Raw genomic sequence first — 19,166 nt, 5'->3', positions numbered from 1 at the left:
GGGGCCTCGGGCGAGACGGAGATTGGGCTCCTTGCCGAGGCCTCCCGTGAGAGGCCTCGCGCGAGGCGGAGATTACGTCAGGACACCGAGACCTCCCGTGAGAGGCCTGAGGTGAGGCGGAGAGCCTGGTGGGCTCAGACGGGGCTGGTGATGAGCCCATGGCTTACCCTCTAACTTTGTCGTTGATGGGATTTAAGTGCCCCTTTTGGTGTACGCTCGGGGTACCCCGTTTTATGGTACCCGACAGTAGCCCCCAAGCCTCAGGAGGAGTGGGTGCACTCTCCCTGAGGGTTTATCGAGACTTGGCTTGCAGCCGCTCCCGTAGGGGTTGTGTTTTGCTTCTTGAGGTTTCGGTGGGTGCGCGCGAGCGCACCCGCCGGGTGTAGCCTCCGAGGCCCTGGAGGAGTGGAGTTACTCCTCCATGGGCTTTTTTCGTTTTCGTGTTTGAGTGAGGAGTTTTTATCGTATTTGCCGAGCCCACAAGTGCGAGTTCGGGTCGCGAGGGTCTCGGCAAGGTTGCAGGAAGAGCCCCCTAGCCTCCGCATGGAGCAAGAGGTCCGTCAGGGGTTCTCCTGGCTTTTTGTACGACCCTCATGCTTCCTTTTCGCTCAGAAGGAGGGATGGAATGTGCCAGGCTACCCTCGGTGGGCACGAGCGTTGGCACTTCCGGTGAGCTGTTATCGGGTAAGTCCGAGTGGAGGCCCGTGCCCCGTTCGCTAGGGGACGGCTAGCGGTCCAGAGACACACTCCAAGAGTACCAGAGGGTTCCTCTAGTGGGTGCCAAGGCCGTTCGCTGGGCCTCGATGGCTCGGTGCCTCCCTACGGTGGGATCCCATTCGGAGACCTCCCTGCCGGTCTCGGACACGACTTAGGGCGCCCCGAGCGATTGTTTGCTCGGGCCTCGGCCATTCGTGGGCTCGCCCATAGTCGTCCCTGACTCTGTTTCCCTGGGGCGGCTGTCGAAACCTCAGGGGGCCCAGCCTTCGAACCCCTGGACCGTAACGGGCTCGGTGCCCTTTATCATATTTGTAACGAAGCTTCTCGCGTGGGCTTAGGTTGCTTGTCTTTGTCTTGGGTGCAGGAGGAGCCCCCGAGCCTCTGCCCAGAGCGAGAGGGCGGTCAGGGGTCCCCTGGCTTTTTTGTTCGACCCTCACATATCCTTTTTGTTCGGACAGAGGGGTTGTTTGCCGAGCCCATTCGGGTGCGAGCCAGGGCTGCTGGGTCTCGGTAAGGTTGCAGGAAGAGCCCCCTAGCCTCTGCATAGAGCGAGAGGGCCATCGGGAGTTCCCCTAGCTTTTTTTGTACGCCCCTCGCGCGTGAGGGTTTGTTTGCCGAGGCCCTTTGGGTGCGAGCCTAGGTCGTGGGGTCTCGGCAAGATTGCAGGAAGAGCCCCCTAGCCTCTGCACGAAGCAAGAGGTCCGTCAGGGGTTCCCCTGGCTTTTTGTATGACCCTCGCGCTTCCTTTTCGCTCGGAAGAAGGGGTTGTCTCGCCGAGGCCCCTCAAGTGCGAACCAGGGTTGCTAGGTCTCGGCAAGGTTGCAGGAAGAGCCCCCTAGCCTCTGCACGGGGCAAGAGGTCCGTCGGGGGTTCCCCTGGCTTTTTTGTACGACCCTCACGCTTCCTTTTCGCTCAGAAGGAGGGATGGAATGTGCCAGGCTACCCTCGTTGGGCATGAGCGTTGGCACTTCCGGTGAGCTGTTATCGGGTAAGTCCGAGTGGAGGCCCGTGCCCTGTTCGCTAGGGGACGGCTAGCGGTCCAGAGACATACTCCAAGAGTACCAAAGGATTCCTCTAGTAGGTGCCAAGGCCGTTCGCTGGGCCTCGGTGGCTCGGTGCCTCCCTATGGTGGGATCCCATTCGGAGACCTCCCTGCCGGTCTCGGACACGACTTAGGGCGTCCCAAGCGTTTCGCTTGCTTAGTCCTCAGCCCTGTATAGGCTCGCCCATGGTCGTCCCTGACTCTGTTGTCCTAGGGCGGCTGTCAAAACCCCTAGGGGCCCAGCCTTCGAACCCCTAGACCGTAATAGGCTCAGAGCCCGGTTCCTTCATCTGAAAGGAATAGGGCAGGGGGAATATCTTCCCCATCGGCTCGGCAATGGGTGGCGCGCCTTTTGAGGCGGTTTCCTAGGGAGGCGAAACGACTCCTGCTGCCGTAGTGGCTGAGCGCGACGTGGTGGATGGGACGTAACTGTTCCCGCAATTAATGAGAAAGAAGTGGGCGCGTGGGCGGTAAAATTGGATCGTGGTTAACCGCGCCGGATCGAGGGGAAACTTCCCCGATTTCATCGCCCGTCCGTTTCGCCTTCACGCTGCATAAAATACTCAAAGAGTCTCGCCCCTCCTCACCTTACCTTGCCTGCATTAGCTCTGCCTCCCTCGAGCCGTCGCTAGAGCAGTGGGTGCCAGGAAGAAGAAGGGAGAAGAGCGAGCCAGGGAGAAAGCGAGAAAGAGCGAGAGAGTGAGAGAGAGAGAAAAACTCACCGCCGCATTCGATCCCTCCACCGCACTCATGGCCGGCGACATCGTTGTCATCGAGGCGAACCCTTGGGATCCTTCCAACGTCACCGTGGAGATGCTCCAGTCGCTCGTCGATGGTGGACTCCTTCGTCCGGTGACGGACCCCAACAGGTCAGAGTGGATCACTCCGTTGGGTGAGCCAGAGCCGAGGCCTCGCGACGGTTACGTCGTGAGCTTCGTCTCCTTCCACGAGCGCGGCCTTGGCATTTCGGCAGATCAGTTCATGCGGGCGCTCCCGCACTACTATGGCGTGGAGCTCCACAACTTCAACCCCAACTCCATTGCACAGGCGGCCATCTTCGTTGCCGTTTGCGAGGGGTACTTGGGGATTGCTCCTCATTGGGAGTTGTGGCTCCATCTCTTCTGGGCGGGGCACACCACTAAGCCGACGGGCACGTCGGGCACGAGGAAAGCGACGAGGGCCGGTGGATGCACTCTCCAAGTGCGCCAGGACCGCCAGCACCTCTACATCTCGGCCCAGCTCGCGTCATCCAATCGCCGATGGTACACGAGCTGGTTCTACCTTCGCAGCGACGACGGAGGACTTCCCCCTACACGGGGTGGATTGTGGGGAGCTGCCCGAAGAGGTGGAAGTACGGCGTCCCGAGGGAGGATCAGCCCAAGCTACAGCCACTTCTGGAGGGGCTGGAGAGGCTACGAGGCCGTGGCCTTACCGTGGCTGTGGTCGTGGCTGCCTTCCAACACCGGAGGGTGCTGCCGCTGATGGCTCAGCGGCGGCGGCTGTTCGAGATGAGGCCGAGTGAGCCCATTGAGGGCATCCGGATGTCCTCCTCCGTCCTTTCCCACGAGGAAATTCTTTGTCGGGTGGGAGAGACAGTAGAGGCGAAGCTGAGGGGCGGCAACTTGACCCCCATCGCGATGCGACCGTCGCGGGGGTTCCTCTCGCTGGTAAGTCGTGCGTCGCTGTAGCCCCCGAGCCTCCTCCGTCTCCTCTTACTTCTTGTTCCCTTATGCGCGTTCGCCGTTCCTGTAGGGGATGAGGGACGTGTGCTCCTCTCCGCCGCCTGTTCCCGAGGACGCGAGGCGGCGGGCGACCAACCGAGCGCATGACGATGCGTAGAAAAAACGAAAAGACACCAAGGTGGCAGAGCGCACGAAGAAGATCCTCACGCGCGAGGAGCTGGACAAGCGCCGCCGTCAACAAAGGAAGGTTGGTCTCCCGTTGGAGGAATCCCCGTCGCCGTCGCTGTCGACGGAGGCCTCGGACGGGGACGACGAGGGCGAGGTGGGGCGAGGTCCCCTGGACCATCTCCCTAACATAGTGGAGGTGGTGCCTGGGGCATTGGCAAGCAGCTTGGCACTCCCAGGAGGAGGAGGAGAAGCGGACCCGGGGTCGGCAATTGCCCGCTCCGGGGCCAAGGCCGACACGCCCGAGGCACGGGCATTGGGCAAACGCGCCATCAGCCCAGTGGGCTCAGCGGCGGTGGTGGAACAAGTGGCAGCGGAGGTGACGCAACTGCCCCCGCAGAGGACCGAGGGGGCGCCGGGGTCCGTTGAGGACCAACCGACGCTGATGGACACGGAGGCGATGCCTCTGCCGCCGCCACCGCCCTTGCGGACGAGGGTTGCCGTGGCGAAGCGGTTGCCGTCCCGCTCGAGGTAGGTGTATCTTTGGTGGGGTCGCAGTGCCTTCCGTTCATTCTTTTGTCTTGTACTGACCCTATGATCGCCTTGTCCTTAGCCGGAAGCGGCCTACAGAGGTGCCTACCTTGGCGCCCCTTAAAGCGCTCAAGGTTAACCCCGGCTCCACCGCCCACTGGGTGGCGGAGGCGCAAGCCGCCCTGCATCATGGCGCGGCATCGGCGAGGGCCGACTCGAAGGAGCCGGCCACTCCAGGAGGGGCTACCGAGGCGGCCCTAACACAGGAAGGGGAGGTAGCGCCTCCGCCCCGCGATGACGAGGCTCATGGGTCGGATGCAGCCGAGGTTCCCTTGGCCACCGAGACCACCAGGACCGAGGTCCCCAGGGTTTCACAGGCCAGGGCGACGGAGATTGCGGCGCCTGGGACCATCGAGGCTGCTGCGGTGGGCACCGGGGGCCTCGCGACTGCCGAGGCCACGATGGCGGAGGCCGGAGTACCCGAGACCACCGAGGCCACGATGGCAGAGGCCGGAGCCCCTGGGACCACCGAGGCCATGATGGCAGAGGCCGGAGCCCTGGGGACCATCGACGCTGACGCGATCATGGCAGGGCTACCGGCCTAGGAAGTGGAGATGAAGGCGGCGGAGGCCTTGGTGGAACCCTTGGTTGAAGGCCCACCGCCGTTGTGGGAGAGCGCCCGAGAGGTGGAAGTTCTTCTGATCTCCTCCGACGATACTTCTCGGGCACAGGAGATGGCCGGCGCTGAGGTGGCCGGTGTCATGGACCAGCCGGCTCCAACCTTAGGCGAGGGAAGCTCAGCCCTCGCGCGGGTGCGACTCGAGCCCCGCGGGTGGAACCACCCGCGTGTCCTATGGCAAAGCCGGGATGATCCTGAGGTAGAGCCTCTGTTTGCTCTCGAGGACGCAGCCGAGGGCGGTCGCTGGGACACGTTCGAGCAGTACCGCCAGCTGGCGGAGCGGTCTCTATGGACGGCGCTGTCCGTGGTGGCCAACGATTTGCCCGGAGTTGCCCAGGTTCGTGCTTTCTTTTCCCATGTGGTGGTCTTTTTCCGTGTTTTCTTTACAGGGATTGACCCCTGTTCTATTTCCCCTAGGAGCTCGTGACCCGATCTCTTGAGAAGTCGGTCTTCCTCCACCGGGAGAGGGATGTCTGGGACCAACTTCAGCGGCAGAAGGGCCTTCTTGCCGGTGCCAACAAGCTCCTGTCGGCGTGGAGTGCGGAGGTGGAGGACCTCCGCCTTCGTTGTGCCAACGCGAAGGTCGAGGCGGCCACAGCCCAGGAGCAGCTCGCCCCTCTGGTGGCATGGGTCAAGGAGTTGGAGGAGGAGCTCACCCGCACGGCCAGTGATCGGGATGCCTTCAGGGCTCGAGCCGTTGAAGCTACGGCCTCGGCCACGGCTCTTGTGGGGCAGCTAGGGGCGGAACAGAATGCACACCAGCTGACGAAGGGCGCTTTGGATGAGGCCCTTGCAGCGGCTGAGGCCTCGCAAACCGAGGCTGTGGTTTGGAGGGGAAAGGCCGAGGGTGAGTCCTATTCCCTTCGTTTTATTCGCCTTTTCTTATGTTCGTTCCCTAACTTCCGCGTGTGACACAGAGCTGGGGAGTGAAGCTTCCAGGGTGGCTGAGGCTTCTCAGGTCGAGGCCCAGCACCTGAAGGAGAAGGCCGAGGCTTCTCGGGCCGAGGCCCTGCGCTGGAAGGAGAAAGCCGAGGCCTGTTAGGTCGAGACCCGACGCTGGGAGCAGAAGGCCAAGGGTGAGTTCCGTAGGCTTCCGCCCCTAATTTAGGTTGTTTTCCCCTCGCTCAACCCCGTTCTGTTTTCTGTGGTGTAGAGTCGGAGGCGGAGGTTACCCGGGTAGTCGAGGCTTTCAACGCGGTGCAGACGGTGCTCGAGACTGAGATCGGGGAGCACGAGGCGCTAAAGAGTGCCACCCGTGCCGCCTGCGACGCCCTGGCGGTCGAGGGGGTTTAGTCAGGCAGCTCCCTTGGGAGCCGTCTGACTGCACTGAGCGGTCAAGTGCGTGAGCAGCTCCGAGGAGCGCTGCACACGGGTGTCAAGCGCGCACTAGCCATCATCGCCTCGCACTACGTTGGTGTCGACCTTCAAGCCATCAGCGATGGCTACGTCTTGCCCGATGATGACGATGAGGCCAACGAGGTGGTGACGAAGCTGTTGGAGGCGGCAGAAGGCCCTGGCATGGCGTTGGCCACATTGTTCGAAGAGGAGGTGGTCCCTCCCCCGCCGTCTGCCAATGCCGGGGGTCCTGAGCCTTGACCTAGGCCCAAGCGGCCATGTAAATAGAGTAGGAATTAAATTTGTATCGTAACGCTTGTGGCCGTCGAGGCCTTTCTTTTTAAAGTACTCGTGTTTCTTTAATCGTTTGTCTTGCATTTCCGAGCCTCTACCCTCTTGTTGTCTCCGATCTGATTTCTTTGTAAGAAACCCCTTTGGAGCCTAAGCCGTCCTCCGGGCGAAAGGTGGTGAGGGAGCACCGTAGCCTAGAGGCTTAGGCTGTCTCACGACTCTACTGGCTTTCTGGCCCTGAGACGGGCTTTTGGTCCTTGGGTTTTCCGCAATCGATTCGTCAGAGCGTGCTAGAGGGTTTGGCGTAGGAATTTTTTTGAAAAACGACTAAAAATGGTGCGTGGGACTTTAGGGGGCATCCCCCATCTAGCCCCCGAGGGAGATTTGGTTCTACGGAGGCAGAGCCGAGTCTCCCTTATAGTGTCAGCGTAATGCCGAGACCATCGATAGGCTCGGGGAATTTCTCGAGAAATTAGAACAACTAAAAAACGGGTTTCAATTGTATTCCGAGAAACAATATATACAATGCTTGGAATTTTAAGGATAAAAGCGACGTAGCTGTTCTATGTTCCAAGCGTTGGTGAAGATTTCACCCTTCTTGTTGGCTAGCTTGTAGGTCCCGGGCTTCAGCACTTGGGCGATGATGTACGGTCCTTCCCATGGCGGGGTCAGCTTGTGGTGGCCCTTGTTGCTCTGTGCTAGCCTCAACACCAGGTCGCCTACCTTCAAGTCTCGGCCTCAGACGCGCCAGGCCTAATAGCGCCATAGGGTCTGCTGGTATTTAGCCGAGTGCAGTAGCGCAACGTCTTGGGCTTCCTCTAGTTGGTCGAGGGCGTCCTCTCGGGTGGTGCGGTTACTTTGTTCGTTATAGGCTTGTAGCCTTGGGGAACCATATTCCAAGTCAGTGGGGAGGATGGCCTCGGCCCCATAGACTAGGAAGAAAGGCGTGAACCCCGTGGCTCTGCTTGGAGTGTTCCTCAGGCTCCAGATGACCGATGGGAGTTCGGTGAGCCATTTCTTGCCAAACTTCTTCAATCAGTTGTAAATTCTTGGCTTGAGGCCTTGTAGGATCATGCCGTTGGCATGTTCTACTTGGCCATTGGTCCTTGGGTGTCCTACGACCGACCAGGCCACACGGATGTGGTGGTCATCACAAAACGTCAAGAACTTTTTGCCGGTGAACTGTGTCCCGTTGTCGGTGATGATGGTGTTAGGAACCCCAAACCTGTGGATAATGTTAGTGAAGAACATCACTGCTTGCTTGGATTTGATTCAATTGATCGAACGAGCCTCGATCCATTTGGAGAACTTGTCGATTGATACCAGTAGATGGGTGTAGCCCCCGGGGGCCTTTTGCAGAGGTCCGACCATGTCGAGCCCCCATACGGCGAACGACCACATGATGGGGATGGTTTGGAGGGCCAAGGCCGGGAGATGTGTCTATCGAGCATAGTACTGACATCCTTCGTAGGAGCGTACTAGCTTGGTGGCGTCGGCGACCGCTGTCGACCAGTAAAACCCTTGGCAGAAAGCATTTCCTACGAGCGTCCGAGGCGCCGCATGGTGCCCGCTGGCCCCTATGTGCAAGTCCCAAAGCAAGGCTCGGCCTGCCTTGGCGGTGATGCATCGTTGGAGGACACCAGAGGGACTTCGCCTGTACAATTCGTTATTGCAGAGGACGTAAGTCTTGGCTCGGCGCGCAAGCCGTCGGGCTTCGGTCCTATCACTAGGAAGCTCCCCCCGATCAAGCCAATCGAGGAACGGGATTAGCCAATCTACATCTTGGTCGGTCTATGGATGCTCGGTGTTGACTTCAATGACCTCAGGCTTGGTCGAGGGGGTCTCGGCAGTAGAGGGGGCATCGAGCCCCGCCGTGGATTCCACAAGTGGGCCCTCCTCTGTTACCGAGGTGTAGCCAATGGAAGGTTTGTGGAGGTCCCTAGTAAAGACGTTCGGGGGGATCGGAGCTCGTGCCGAGGCCATCTTTGCTAGTTCATCGGTGGCCTCGTTGTACTTCTGCGCGATGTGGTTTAGTTCGAGACCGTCGAACTTGTCTTCTAAGCGACGTACCATCTTGTAGTAAGCCTCCATTTTGGGGTCGAGGCAATTTGACTCCTTCATGACTTGATCGATGACATGCTGTGAGTCGCCCCAGACATCGAGACGCCGTACCCCAAGTTCGATGGTGACTTGCAAGCCATTGACGAGGGCCTCATACTCGGCCACGTTGTTGGAGGCGGCGAAGTGGAGCCACACCATGTAGCGCATGTGTACTCCGAGGGGCAAGACGAAGAGGAGACCTGCGCCTGCCCCAGTCTTCATCAGAGACCCGTTGAAGTACATGGTCCAGCATTCTGTCTAGACTTGAGCAGGTGGTAATTGGGTGTCGATCCACTCAGCCACAAAATCGGCCAAGACCTGAGACTTAATTGCTTTCCAAGGCATAAAAGTCAAGGCTTCCCCCATAAGCTCGACGGCCCACTTGGCTATCCTGCCTGAGGCCTCCTGGTTATGGACTATCTCTCCCAAGGGGAAAGACGATACCACAGTCACTGGGTAAGACTCGAAGTAGTGACGCAGCTTGCGCCGGGCTAGGACTACAGCGTAGACCAGCTTCTGGATGTGGGGGTAACGTGTTTTGGTCTCGGATAGCACTTCGCTGATGAAGTAAATAGGTCATTGGGTGGGTAGAGCATGCCCCTCTTCCTGCCTCTCTACTACTACGGCAGCGCTGACCACTTGGGTTGTTGCGGCAACGTAGAGTAAGAGGGCCTTGTCCCTAGCCGGGGGTACCAGGACGGGATGATTTGTGAATAGCGCTTTGAATCTGTCGAGGGCTTCTTCGGCCTCAGGGGTCCAAGAAAAATGCTCGGATTTTCTCAAGAGTCGGTACAGAGGCAAGCCTTTTTCGCCGAGGCATGAGATGAAGCGGCTTAGGGCTGCAAGGCATCCCATGACCCTCTGCACTCCCTTAAGGTCTCTGATTGGTCCTATGCTGGTTATGGCCGAGACCTTCTCTGGGTTGGCTTTGATGCCACGTTTCGAGACTATGAATCCCAAGAGCATGCCTCGGGGGACCCCGAACACACACTTCTCGGGATTGAGCTTGATGCCCTTCTCTCTAAGGCATTTGAAGGCTATCCTCAAGTTGTCGACGAGATCCTCGGCCTTTCTAGTCTTGACCATGATGTCGTCCACATAGGCCTCAACGGTTTGCCCAATGTGGTCACCAAAGACCTAGTCATGCACCGCTGGTACGTGGCCCCTATGTTTCTGAGGCCGAAAGGCATAGTCCACGTAGCAGTACATGCCGAATGGGGTGATGAAAGAAGTCACAAGCTGGTCGGACTCTTTCATCTTGATTTGATGGTAACCAGAATACGCATCAAGGAAAGACAGGGTCTCGCACCCCGCAGTGGAGTCAATGATCTGATCGATTCGGGGTAATGGGAAGGGGACTTTTGGACAGGCTTTGTTCAAACCGGTGTAGTCTACACACATCCTCCATTTCCCATTTTTCTTCCTAACTAACATGGGGTTAGCCAACCACTTTGGGTGGGACACTTCCTTGATGAACCCGGCCGCCAAGAGTTTCTATACCTCCTCGCCGATGGCCCTACGCTTTTCCTTGTCAAATCGGCGCAGGCGTTGCTTCACCAGTCTAGAGCTGGCCCAGATGTCCAAGGCGTGCTCGGTGACCTCCCTCGGTATGCCCGGCATGTCTGAGGGACTCCATGCGAATATTTCAGCATTCGCACAGAGGAAGTCAACGAGCACAGCTTCCTATTTGATGTCGAGGGTGGCGCTGATCCTTAGTGCCCGGTCATCGAGGCAGGTGGGGTCAACCGGGACGAGCTTGATGGCCTCCGCGGGCTCGAACACCCCTACATGACACTTGGAGTCAGGCGCCTCACCACTGAGTTGGTCAAGGTTGGCGATGAGGGTCTCGGCCTCCGCGAGGGCCTCGGCATACTCGATGCACTCGACGTCGCAGTCGTATGCATGTTCGTACGTGGACTCAATCGTGATGATGCCGCTGGGCCCTGGCATCTTGAGCTTGAGGTAGGTATAGTTGGGGACTGCCATGAACTTGGCGTAGCACGGCCGCCCCAGGATGGCGTGGTAGGTTCCCCCAAACCTGACCACCTCAAAGGTAAGGACTTCCTTGTGGTAGTTGGAGGGGGTGCCGAAGCAGACGGGAAGGTCGATGCGCCCGAGGGGTCGCGTGCGTTTCCCTAGCACGATGCCGTGGAAGGGTGCGACGTCACCTCGGAGCCTCGATCGGTCAATCTCCAAGAGCTCTAGGGTGTTGGCGTAGAGGATATTGAGGCCGCTGCCTCCGTCCATCAACACCTTGGAGAGTCGGGTGTTGCCGATGATTGGGTCGACAACAAGTGGGTACTACCCAGGATTCGGAACATGGTTGGGGCGGTCATCTCGATCAAAGGTGATCGCCTCCCGAGACCAGTCGAGGTATCAAGGAGTGGCCACCTTGACCGAGAAGACCTCTCGGCGGTCCCTCTTTTGCTGCCGCGGATCATGAAGGCGTTGTGTACCTCAGGGAACCCGTCGTCCTTGTCATCGTCCCAGTCGTCGGCGCCCATCTGCTTGGTGTTGTCGTCGGGGAGCCCGAGCCTAGTGTAGTAACGCCACAGCATGGAGCAATCCTCGAGGGCGTGCTTGATCGGGCCTTGGTGGTAAGGGCAGGGTTTCTTAAGCATGTCGTCGAAAGGTCTGGGGCCCCTAGGGCCTCAGGGATTCTTGCGTTCTGCGGCTGTGACCAGATCGGCCTCGAGGACGGCCCGCTTCCCCTGGCGATCCTTTTTCTTTCTTTTGGGGAGACGGGGAACCGAGGCCTCGGGGGCCTCATCCCTCCGCTTCCCCTTGGCATCGTTCTCGGGGAAGATGGCCCCTATAGCCTCTTCGCCCAAGGCGGAGTTGGTGGCGATGTCGAGGAGCGCGGTAGCCGAGCGTGGCACGTTCCAGCCCAATTCTCGGACCAAGTCTCGGCAGGTGGTGCCAGAGAGAAAAGCCTGGACGATCTCTGAATCGCCAACGCTGGGTAGCTCGGTGCACTGTTTAGAGAAGCACCGGATGAAGTCTCGGAGAGACTCGCCTGGTTTCTAGCGACAACTCTTAAGGTCCCAGGAGTTTCTAGGGTGCACGTATGTGCCCTGGAAATTCCCAACAAAGATCCTAACCAAGTCGTGCCAGTCGTGGATCTGAGAGGGAGGAAGGTGCTCGAGCCAGGCTCGCACCGAGTCTAACAAGAGCAAGGGGATGTTGCGGATGATGAGCAGGTCATCGTCCGCGCCACCTAGCTGACAAGCCAGGTGGTAATCGGCGAGCCAGAGCTCGGGGTTGGTCTCGCCGCTATACTTTGTGAGGTTGGCTGGCTGGCGAAACTGGGCTAGAAACTGAGCGTTGCGGATGGCTTTGCTAAAGACTCGGGGGTCGGGAGGTTCGGGAGAAGGACTGCGGTTTTCTCCGCTGTCATAGCGGCCGCCCCGATGCGGATGGTAGCCTCAGGTGGGCCCCTCACTGTCGTGGCATCGTCGTTGGCTGACCACCTCGTGGTCACCCTGTGCCTCGTGTTGGTTATCGAGGCGGTCGTGGAATGGGGGGACCCTATCGATTGCCGGCACCCGAGCAGGCACGGGACGAACCGAGGCCTTCCTATCCTGCCGATGCGGTGCCGAGGGGAGGTCCGAGATGGCACTGCGCCATCGGGAGGCGAAACTCTCGGCCTGCTACACTGCGGCGGTCTCGAGGAGATCCCGAAGCTCGCCGTGAACCCGTCGTCCTTCTATGGTGGAGGGCTCGAGCATCGCGCGCACTAGTATTGCCACAGCCGCGACATTCTAGCTAGCGCGATTGAAGATTGGGGGACGATCGTCCCCTTCGTCGTCGTTGATGCGGTGGTGCACATCACGAGCCCATCGCCGAGCTCCTCTGCCGTCACCGCGGCCTTGCTGCTCCTGCTCGAGAGTGCTTCGAAGCTGTTGCAGAAGGAGTCGATCTTGCTCGACCTTGGCCTGAAGCTCGCGGAGTTGTTCCAGGTCCGGGCATCAGAATTGTCCGAGGGCAAGGTTCTCGTTCCATGCTGCCGGTGGGACAATGCGTGAAGGCATAGCATCGCCCGTTCCCTGATGAAGCAGAGTGCGGTTGTCTGCCCCCTCATCCTCGTCGCCCGTGCTTGGCATCCCAAGTCCGACATGGAAGCACTCATGAGTGGGATCGTAAGTACTTCCACCGTCAGAATCGGAGTAGCCAAAGCAATAGTCACTAGCGGCCAGGAAGCGGCGCATGGTTTCACAGTCGTGGAGGTCGGAGAAATCCGCTCTGGCCCATGCCTCGTCCTCCTCCGAGGAGTCAGCGTGGGTGTGGGTTGACGCAGTGGTGTCGAAGTTGAGAGCGAAGCGCTGGCGGCGCTCCGAGAGATCCACGTGAGCGGAAGCATAGGCGTAAGCATAAGACGCGGCGACATTTCTCAACCCGAAGGGGTATGGAGATAGTGCCGTCGCCGGGCTCTGCTCCACCAGAGTTGGCTCCTCAGGGAGTGGTGGAGCGGAGCTTGATGTCGGGGCATCGCCGGGTGCCACCGACGTTTTTCCCTTGTCTAGGCTCAGGCTAGACAGATCCCCAACCAGGGACCCTGTGCCAATAGCTAGTCGTGGGATGCCGGCGGAGAGCGGTGAGTCACCCTGGGTTCACATAGCATCAGGGTGATTCTGCTCGCATCATGCCCGGCGAGCACGGCGAGAGCGGCCGCCCGGCACCGCCTGTGCCTGGGCTGCCGATGCATGACGTCGTCATCGGCTGGCGGGGCTTGGGGTGTGAGAAGTACCATGTCATACTCGTGCCTTAGAGACATGAACTCTAGGCTCCTAAACCACACCACCGTGCTAAGACGCAGCGGTCGTACGAGGTCTGCCATTCGGAACTTGTTGGGATGACAAAGCTGACACGCAAAGGCCCCTACCTGGTGCGCCAACTGTCGGTGTTTTGGACCGGAGGGTCCTCAACCAACTAGTGAATTTGTTCTGCGTGTTCTCGATTCTAGATGGTGATGCAAAGAGACATAAGGCTTATACTGGTTCGGGCAATTCGTGCCCTACGTCTAGTCAGGGAGATTGATCTTGTATTCCTTGCACCGAAGTGCTTGTAGTAGGGGGCTACAAGCTAGGTGAGAGAGGGAGCCAGTCCCAGGTCTCGGCGAGGAGTGATGTGGGCTGCTTGAGACGTTGCTCTCAAGCGGCAGGGAAGTGTGCGTGTTACAGGGTGTTGCTCTTCGTGAGAACCTGTCCCCTAGAAATGGCCCAAGTCCTTTCCTTTTATTGTTTGAAGGGAGGACAAGGGTAGTACATGTGCTAACTATACAGCGTCGTGCGAACAGAGGCGGCGTGTCCGAGCCCTATAGCCTGTTCCTGTGGCGGCGTAGTCATCGGAGTGGTCCATCCTTGGAGCACTAGGGTGGCGTGCTGGTCACATCTGATCCTGTGCGTCATGGGAGCTCTAGGGCTGCCTCGGAGCGGGTGCGGCGGTCAGCGTGCGGGTCACTGTGGATTAACTGTGTGCGAGGCCGAGGCTCGGTCAGTGCCGAGGCTGAACCGCAGTGGGGGGTCTCGGCAGACGTGAATCCCGAGATAGCCGAGACCCTGGTGCAGAGTGCCAAGGCCCGGAGGGAGCAGTTGATCTGGTGTGCCGGTTCGGAGGCGATGATGACCCGGGCCAGGCTGCCCATGTCGTGTTGTTTTTGAGGCGGGGATCGCAGGGCACAGTGTAGCGCAGGCGCTGATCATGGGCACAGCATCAGAATACAGTGGCCGGTAATCCCCGCCATGCCCTATCTCAGCCGGTATGGCGCTGATGCGACCTCATGTCCCATCGGCCACTCCACGGTGTCGAGCCATCGTCCGGCTGAGATTGCGGGAGTGGTTGACGTATTAATGGGACATGACATGCTGTCGGGAAGACCGATCGAGGCGAGGGCGATGGGCTATGGACATGCCGGCCTCGAGCGATACGGAGAATAGCTGTCTCATTCAAGGTTGTAGGCACAGGGCCTCGGGCGAGACGGAGATTGGGCTCCTTGCCGAGGCCTCTCGTGAGAGGCCTTGCGCGAGGCGGAGATTACGTCAGGACGCCGAGACCTCCCGTGAGAGGCCTGAGGCAAGGCGGAGAGCCTAGTGGGCTCGGACGGGGCTGGTGATGAGCCCATGGCTTACCCTCTAACTTTGTCATTGATGGGATTTAAGTGCCCCTTTTGGTGTACGCTCGGGGTACCCTGTTTTATGGTACCCAACACTACCTATAGTTCTTAAATCCTAACCGATCTAAGAGGGGTGCTGCCAGCGACAGAAAGACCGCCACTGGCCATCGCCGCCTCTTCACTATCACCACCGCGACAGTGCCTTCATCGCTGGGCTTCACCGCATCACCGACGAGCAACCTCATGGCCAGTTCGTCTTCTACGAAGGCGGCTAATGGTTTGCACCTCCGCAACCTCTCTCTCTCTCTCTCCCTCTTTCCCTCTGTTTCTCATTTTAGTTTATGTTCTTGGGTTTACACTTCATCAAATATCAGTAGGTATGCTAGATCTATGGCTAGCGATTCTGTAATATCCTATCAATGGTATCAGTCGCCTAACTAGGCATAGATCTAGCTTATCGAGGTAGAAAACCGAGTAGCAGTAATTAGAAGGAGGTGAGAGATCTGATTCGGACCTAAGCAAAGGGTTCGATCTGAACTCTAAACCCTAATCGAGTGAAGAAAAGGGGAAAGAAAGGATCTCGATTTTGAAAAGGAACTCAAACCCAAACCCTAACCCTAGAAATAGATCAGATGAAGGAGAGGACCTACCCAGACTCTCCATCACACGTCACCATTGCCATGGCGTGGGTTGTATCCTACCATCGCACAGGAAGGAGCTCCTCCACCACCTCACCGGCGTGTAGGGAGGAGGCGAGCCGCGCTCACCGCCTTGCGCATGAGCCTGGCCGAGGGCACCGTCATAGGACCGCTCGACGACGGCGCGCTCACCCACTGGGGAGCACGCGCTCTAGCGAGGGGACCTACGACAGCGCCGGTCAGATCTAGGGTTTTGGGAAAGTCTCCACCGTAGCGCGTGTGGGGTGCAAAACGAACACCACCGTGGTGCCGCTCGATGGCGCCATGCGCGGATCTAGCCGCACGAGTGCACCGGCGAAGGGCGCCACGGCGGTGCCCCCACGCTTTCTCTCTTGGGCCATCGTGGTTTGGAGTGAGAGTGGAAGAGAGAGCCAACGCCGCGGCGAAGAGAGAGAAGAGAATGCGAAGAATGACCTAGGGTTCGGGCGCGTGGCCGTCGTCGCCATTTTTATATCCACCGAGAACGACGGACAACCGTCCATTCATGATGAATGGTTGAGAGCCATTAGGCCAGATATAGCCTAGGCGGGGAAGGAGAATCCCGGCCCAGGCCCAGGTTGTGGCCTGAGCACGGGGAGCGGGCGCGCGCGCTCTGTTAGGCCGCTGCTGGGCCATGAGCGTGGGCGCGCGGGCAGAATTTCGCTGTTGGGTCGAGCACTGTTTCAACGGGCTGGACTAAATGAACAGTACAAACTGAGTTTTTGTTTTATTCATTTTCAGAAGCAAATTTTTATGATTTTTTGTCCAGTTTCAATCTCTGTCAAAATTTGAACCAACAGAATAATTTTTTCAGAGAGTAGATTAGCACAGTGAAATGCTTCTGAAAAGCAGACAAATAATTTTTTCATGTTTCCACTGTAATGTTAAAGTTTATTATCTTGTAATTAAATTTAAACCAATGGGAGAATTTAATTTGAAGGACAGTTGAATTTTATTCAGTAAATTTTAATATTATTGTTTTTCTAACCAACATTGATAATATCAATATTTTAATGTTCATTAATTCACAAAAAAAAATAATGTTCATTAATAAGTTTTTCATGCATTAATTCTATTTCTGCTCAACGGTGATGTAGAATTAGTGTATAAGAATATTGTATGTTTTAATTTTGACCAACGTTAAATTAAAGCATGCAATTATGATGTCATATTTTCTCACTATCTCTGACGGTGTTTTTCAGGACTCAACCCAATGGCTTTTATCTCGCACGTACCGCTTTTTGAAGTGGGCAACTACAGGGTATGGCGAGAGAAGTATGAACTAGCACTTGTGCTATCTGAAAATGACCTAGCAGTTACCTCCACGTGTTTGACTGAGCCAGTGGACCTGGTGAGGGAAGATAATGAGACTGATGCGGAAGTCCATGTAGAAGTGCGGATGAAGTATGATCTCGAACGCAAGAAATGGGACATTTCAAACCGCAAGTGCTTGATGGTGGCTAAGTCCACAATTTTAGATGCTATAAGGGAGTCCATCCCAGATTGTGATACCACCATAGAGTATCTTAAGAAAGTAGAGAGTCAGTTTACTGGCTCTTCAAAGGCTTATGCCAGTACTTTGATCACGAAATTATTCAATGAAAAATACACTGGTGACGGTATCATAGAGCACATAATAAAGACGTGCAACACGGCTTCGAAGCTAAAGCCAATGAATTTGGGCCTCAAAGATGAGTTCCTAATTCATTTGGTTTTAGATTCCTTGCCAAAAGAATATGAAACTTTTGTTGTTAACTACAACATGTAGCCCGATAAGTGGGACATTGAGAAGCTCATTGCAATGTGTGTGCAAGAAGAGGAGAAGCTGAAAAGCTCACAGGGTGACTTTGCTAACCTTGTGAAGGACAACAAAAAGAAGAATTTTAATAAGAATGTCAAACCTTAAGGGAAAGACCCTTAGAATGACCACCATCCGAAGAACAACAATGCTCAAGTTGAGAAGGATCAGTGTAAATGGTGCAAGAAGCATGGACATTATAGAGGGACTGTCCAGACTTATTGAATAGCCTTCTAAAGAGATGTGAGGATTTCATTACATTCATAGATGAATCCTTGTATTTAAGTTATGAAAAATCCACTTGGTGGATTGATTCAGGTGCAACTGTTCATGTTACAAATTTATTACAGGGATTCTATACGAGGAGGACCCTGCAAAGAGGAGAAAGAAGAATTAAAGTAGCAAATAGAGTTGAAGCTAAAGTTGAAGCCATTGGAGATCTCTCTCTAGAATTAGTTGATGGTTTTGTACTTAAGCTTTCAGATGTTCTATATGTACCCTCTTTGCGAAGAAACTTAATAAGCGTTTCACATTTAGATGATGATGGATATGATTGCCATTTTGGTAATGGCAAATATAGGATTGTGATTAATAATAAGTGTGTTGGTCTTGCCTTCCGACAAGACAAGCTTTATTTATTATCACTTTCTGAGAATGTGAATGATGTATATACTGAGAATGAGAATGCCTCTTTGTTTATGAATGCAAGTAATAAGTGGAAGAGAGTTCATGATGTATCATCGAAATTATGGCACTATTGTTTAGGCCATATTTTGAGGGGGAGAATAGAGCAATTGATTAAGAAAACAATTCTTCTGCCTTTTGAATTTTTAGATTTAGAGCAATGCATTGATTGCATAAAAGGAAAGCACGTTAAGAAAATAAAGAAAGATGCCAAACAAAGCGTAGAAATTTTAGAAATAGTTCACACAGACATCTGTGGACCTTTTCCTATGAAGAGTGTGGATGGTTATGATTCATTTATAACATTCACATATGACTATTCTCGTTTTGGCTATATTTATCCAATTAAAGAAAGATCAGAAGCATTGGATAAATTTAAGATATTTAATGCTGAAGTAGAAAATCAGCACAACTTAAAGATTAAGGTAGTAAGGTCCGATCATGGGGGAGAGTACTACGGTCGACACACCCCATATGGCCAAGTTCCTAGACCCTTTGCAAGGTTCTTACAGGAAAATGGCATAGTAGCCCATTATTCTACACCAGGCGAGCCTCAGCAGAATGGAGTAGCTGAAAGATGCTATCGTACCTTAATGGATATGGTGAGAAGCATGATAAGTTACTCTACCCTACCGATAAGTTTATGGATGGAGGCGTTAAAAACCGCCATTCATATACTTAATCGAGTGCCAAGCAAGTCGGTGCCCAAAACACCATATGAGTTGTGGACAGAAAAGGAACCCTCACTTAACTATTTACGTGTGTGGGGTTATCCAGCTGAGGCAAAAGTTTTTAACCCAAACATAGGGATGCTAGACTCCAAGATGATCAGTTGTTATTTCATTGGCTATCTAGAAAAGTCAAAAGGTTATCGCTTCTATTGTCCTGACAGACAAACAAAGTTTGTAGAAATAAGACATGTTGTCTTCTTAGAGGATGATATGATCAGGGGGAGCATGGTAGTGTGAGAAATTAGTTTTGAAGAGAAGCGGGTATACGTGCCCACTCCTATGGTTCAGGAGCCATTCTTCACGCTACCTATTGTTGTTGTACCAATAGTGCAAGACACTGTAGTAACATCACCTGTTGTTAGTTCTCCTGTGGTAACAATAAATGAACATGAGAAACCTGTCCTTCAGGATCCCCAAGAACCCGTTGTCACACATGAGAGAGAGCAACAATAGCCTCATATAGAACAAGAGTCATCTAACGAGGCCCCTAGAAGGTTTCATAGAGTTAGGAGATCAACCATTCCTGATGACTACGAAGTTTATGAATGTGGGGAATTCCAAATGAATGGTGATCATACCTTATTTGAAGAAGCCATGAGAAGCGCTCACTCATCCAAGTGGC

At 55.5% G+C, this 19,166-nt stretch overlaps 1 protein-coding gene across 1 annotated transcript; it reads left to right on the top strand.

Annotated features, from left to right (window-relative positions):
• Positions 1–16,544: 16,544 nt before the first annotated feature.
• LOC136465811 (uncharacterized) lies at positions 16,545–17,099 on the top strand. Its single transcript, XM_066464402.1, has one exon. It carries the CDS (start codon positions 16,545–16,547, stop codon positions 17,097–17,099), a length of 555 nt encoding a protein of 184 aa, XP_066320499.1.
• Positions 17,100–19,166: the final 2,067 nt, after the last annotated feature.

The sequence above is a fragment of the Miscanthus floridulus genome, chromosome 7 (genome assembly GCF_019320115.1).
Source record: "Miscanthus floridulus cultivar M001 chromosome 7, ASM1932011v1, whole genome shotgun sequence".
In the NCBI taxonomy this organism is placed as follows: Eukaryota; Viridiplantae; Streptophyta; class Magnoliopsida; order Poales; family Poaceae; genus Miscanthus; species Miscanthus floridulus.
The sequence above is the reverse complement of the archived record's forward strand: the minus strand, read 5'-3'. Positions and strand labels throughout refer to the sequence as shown.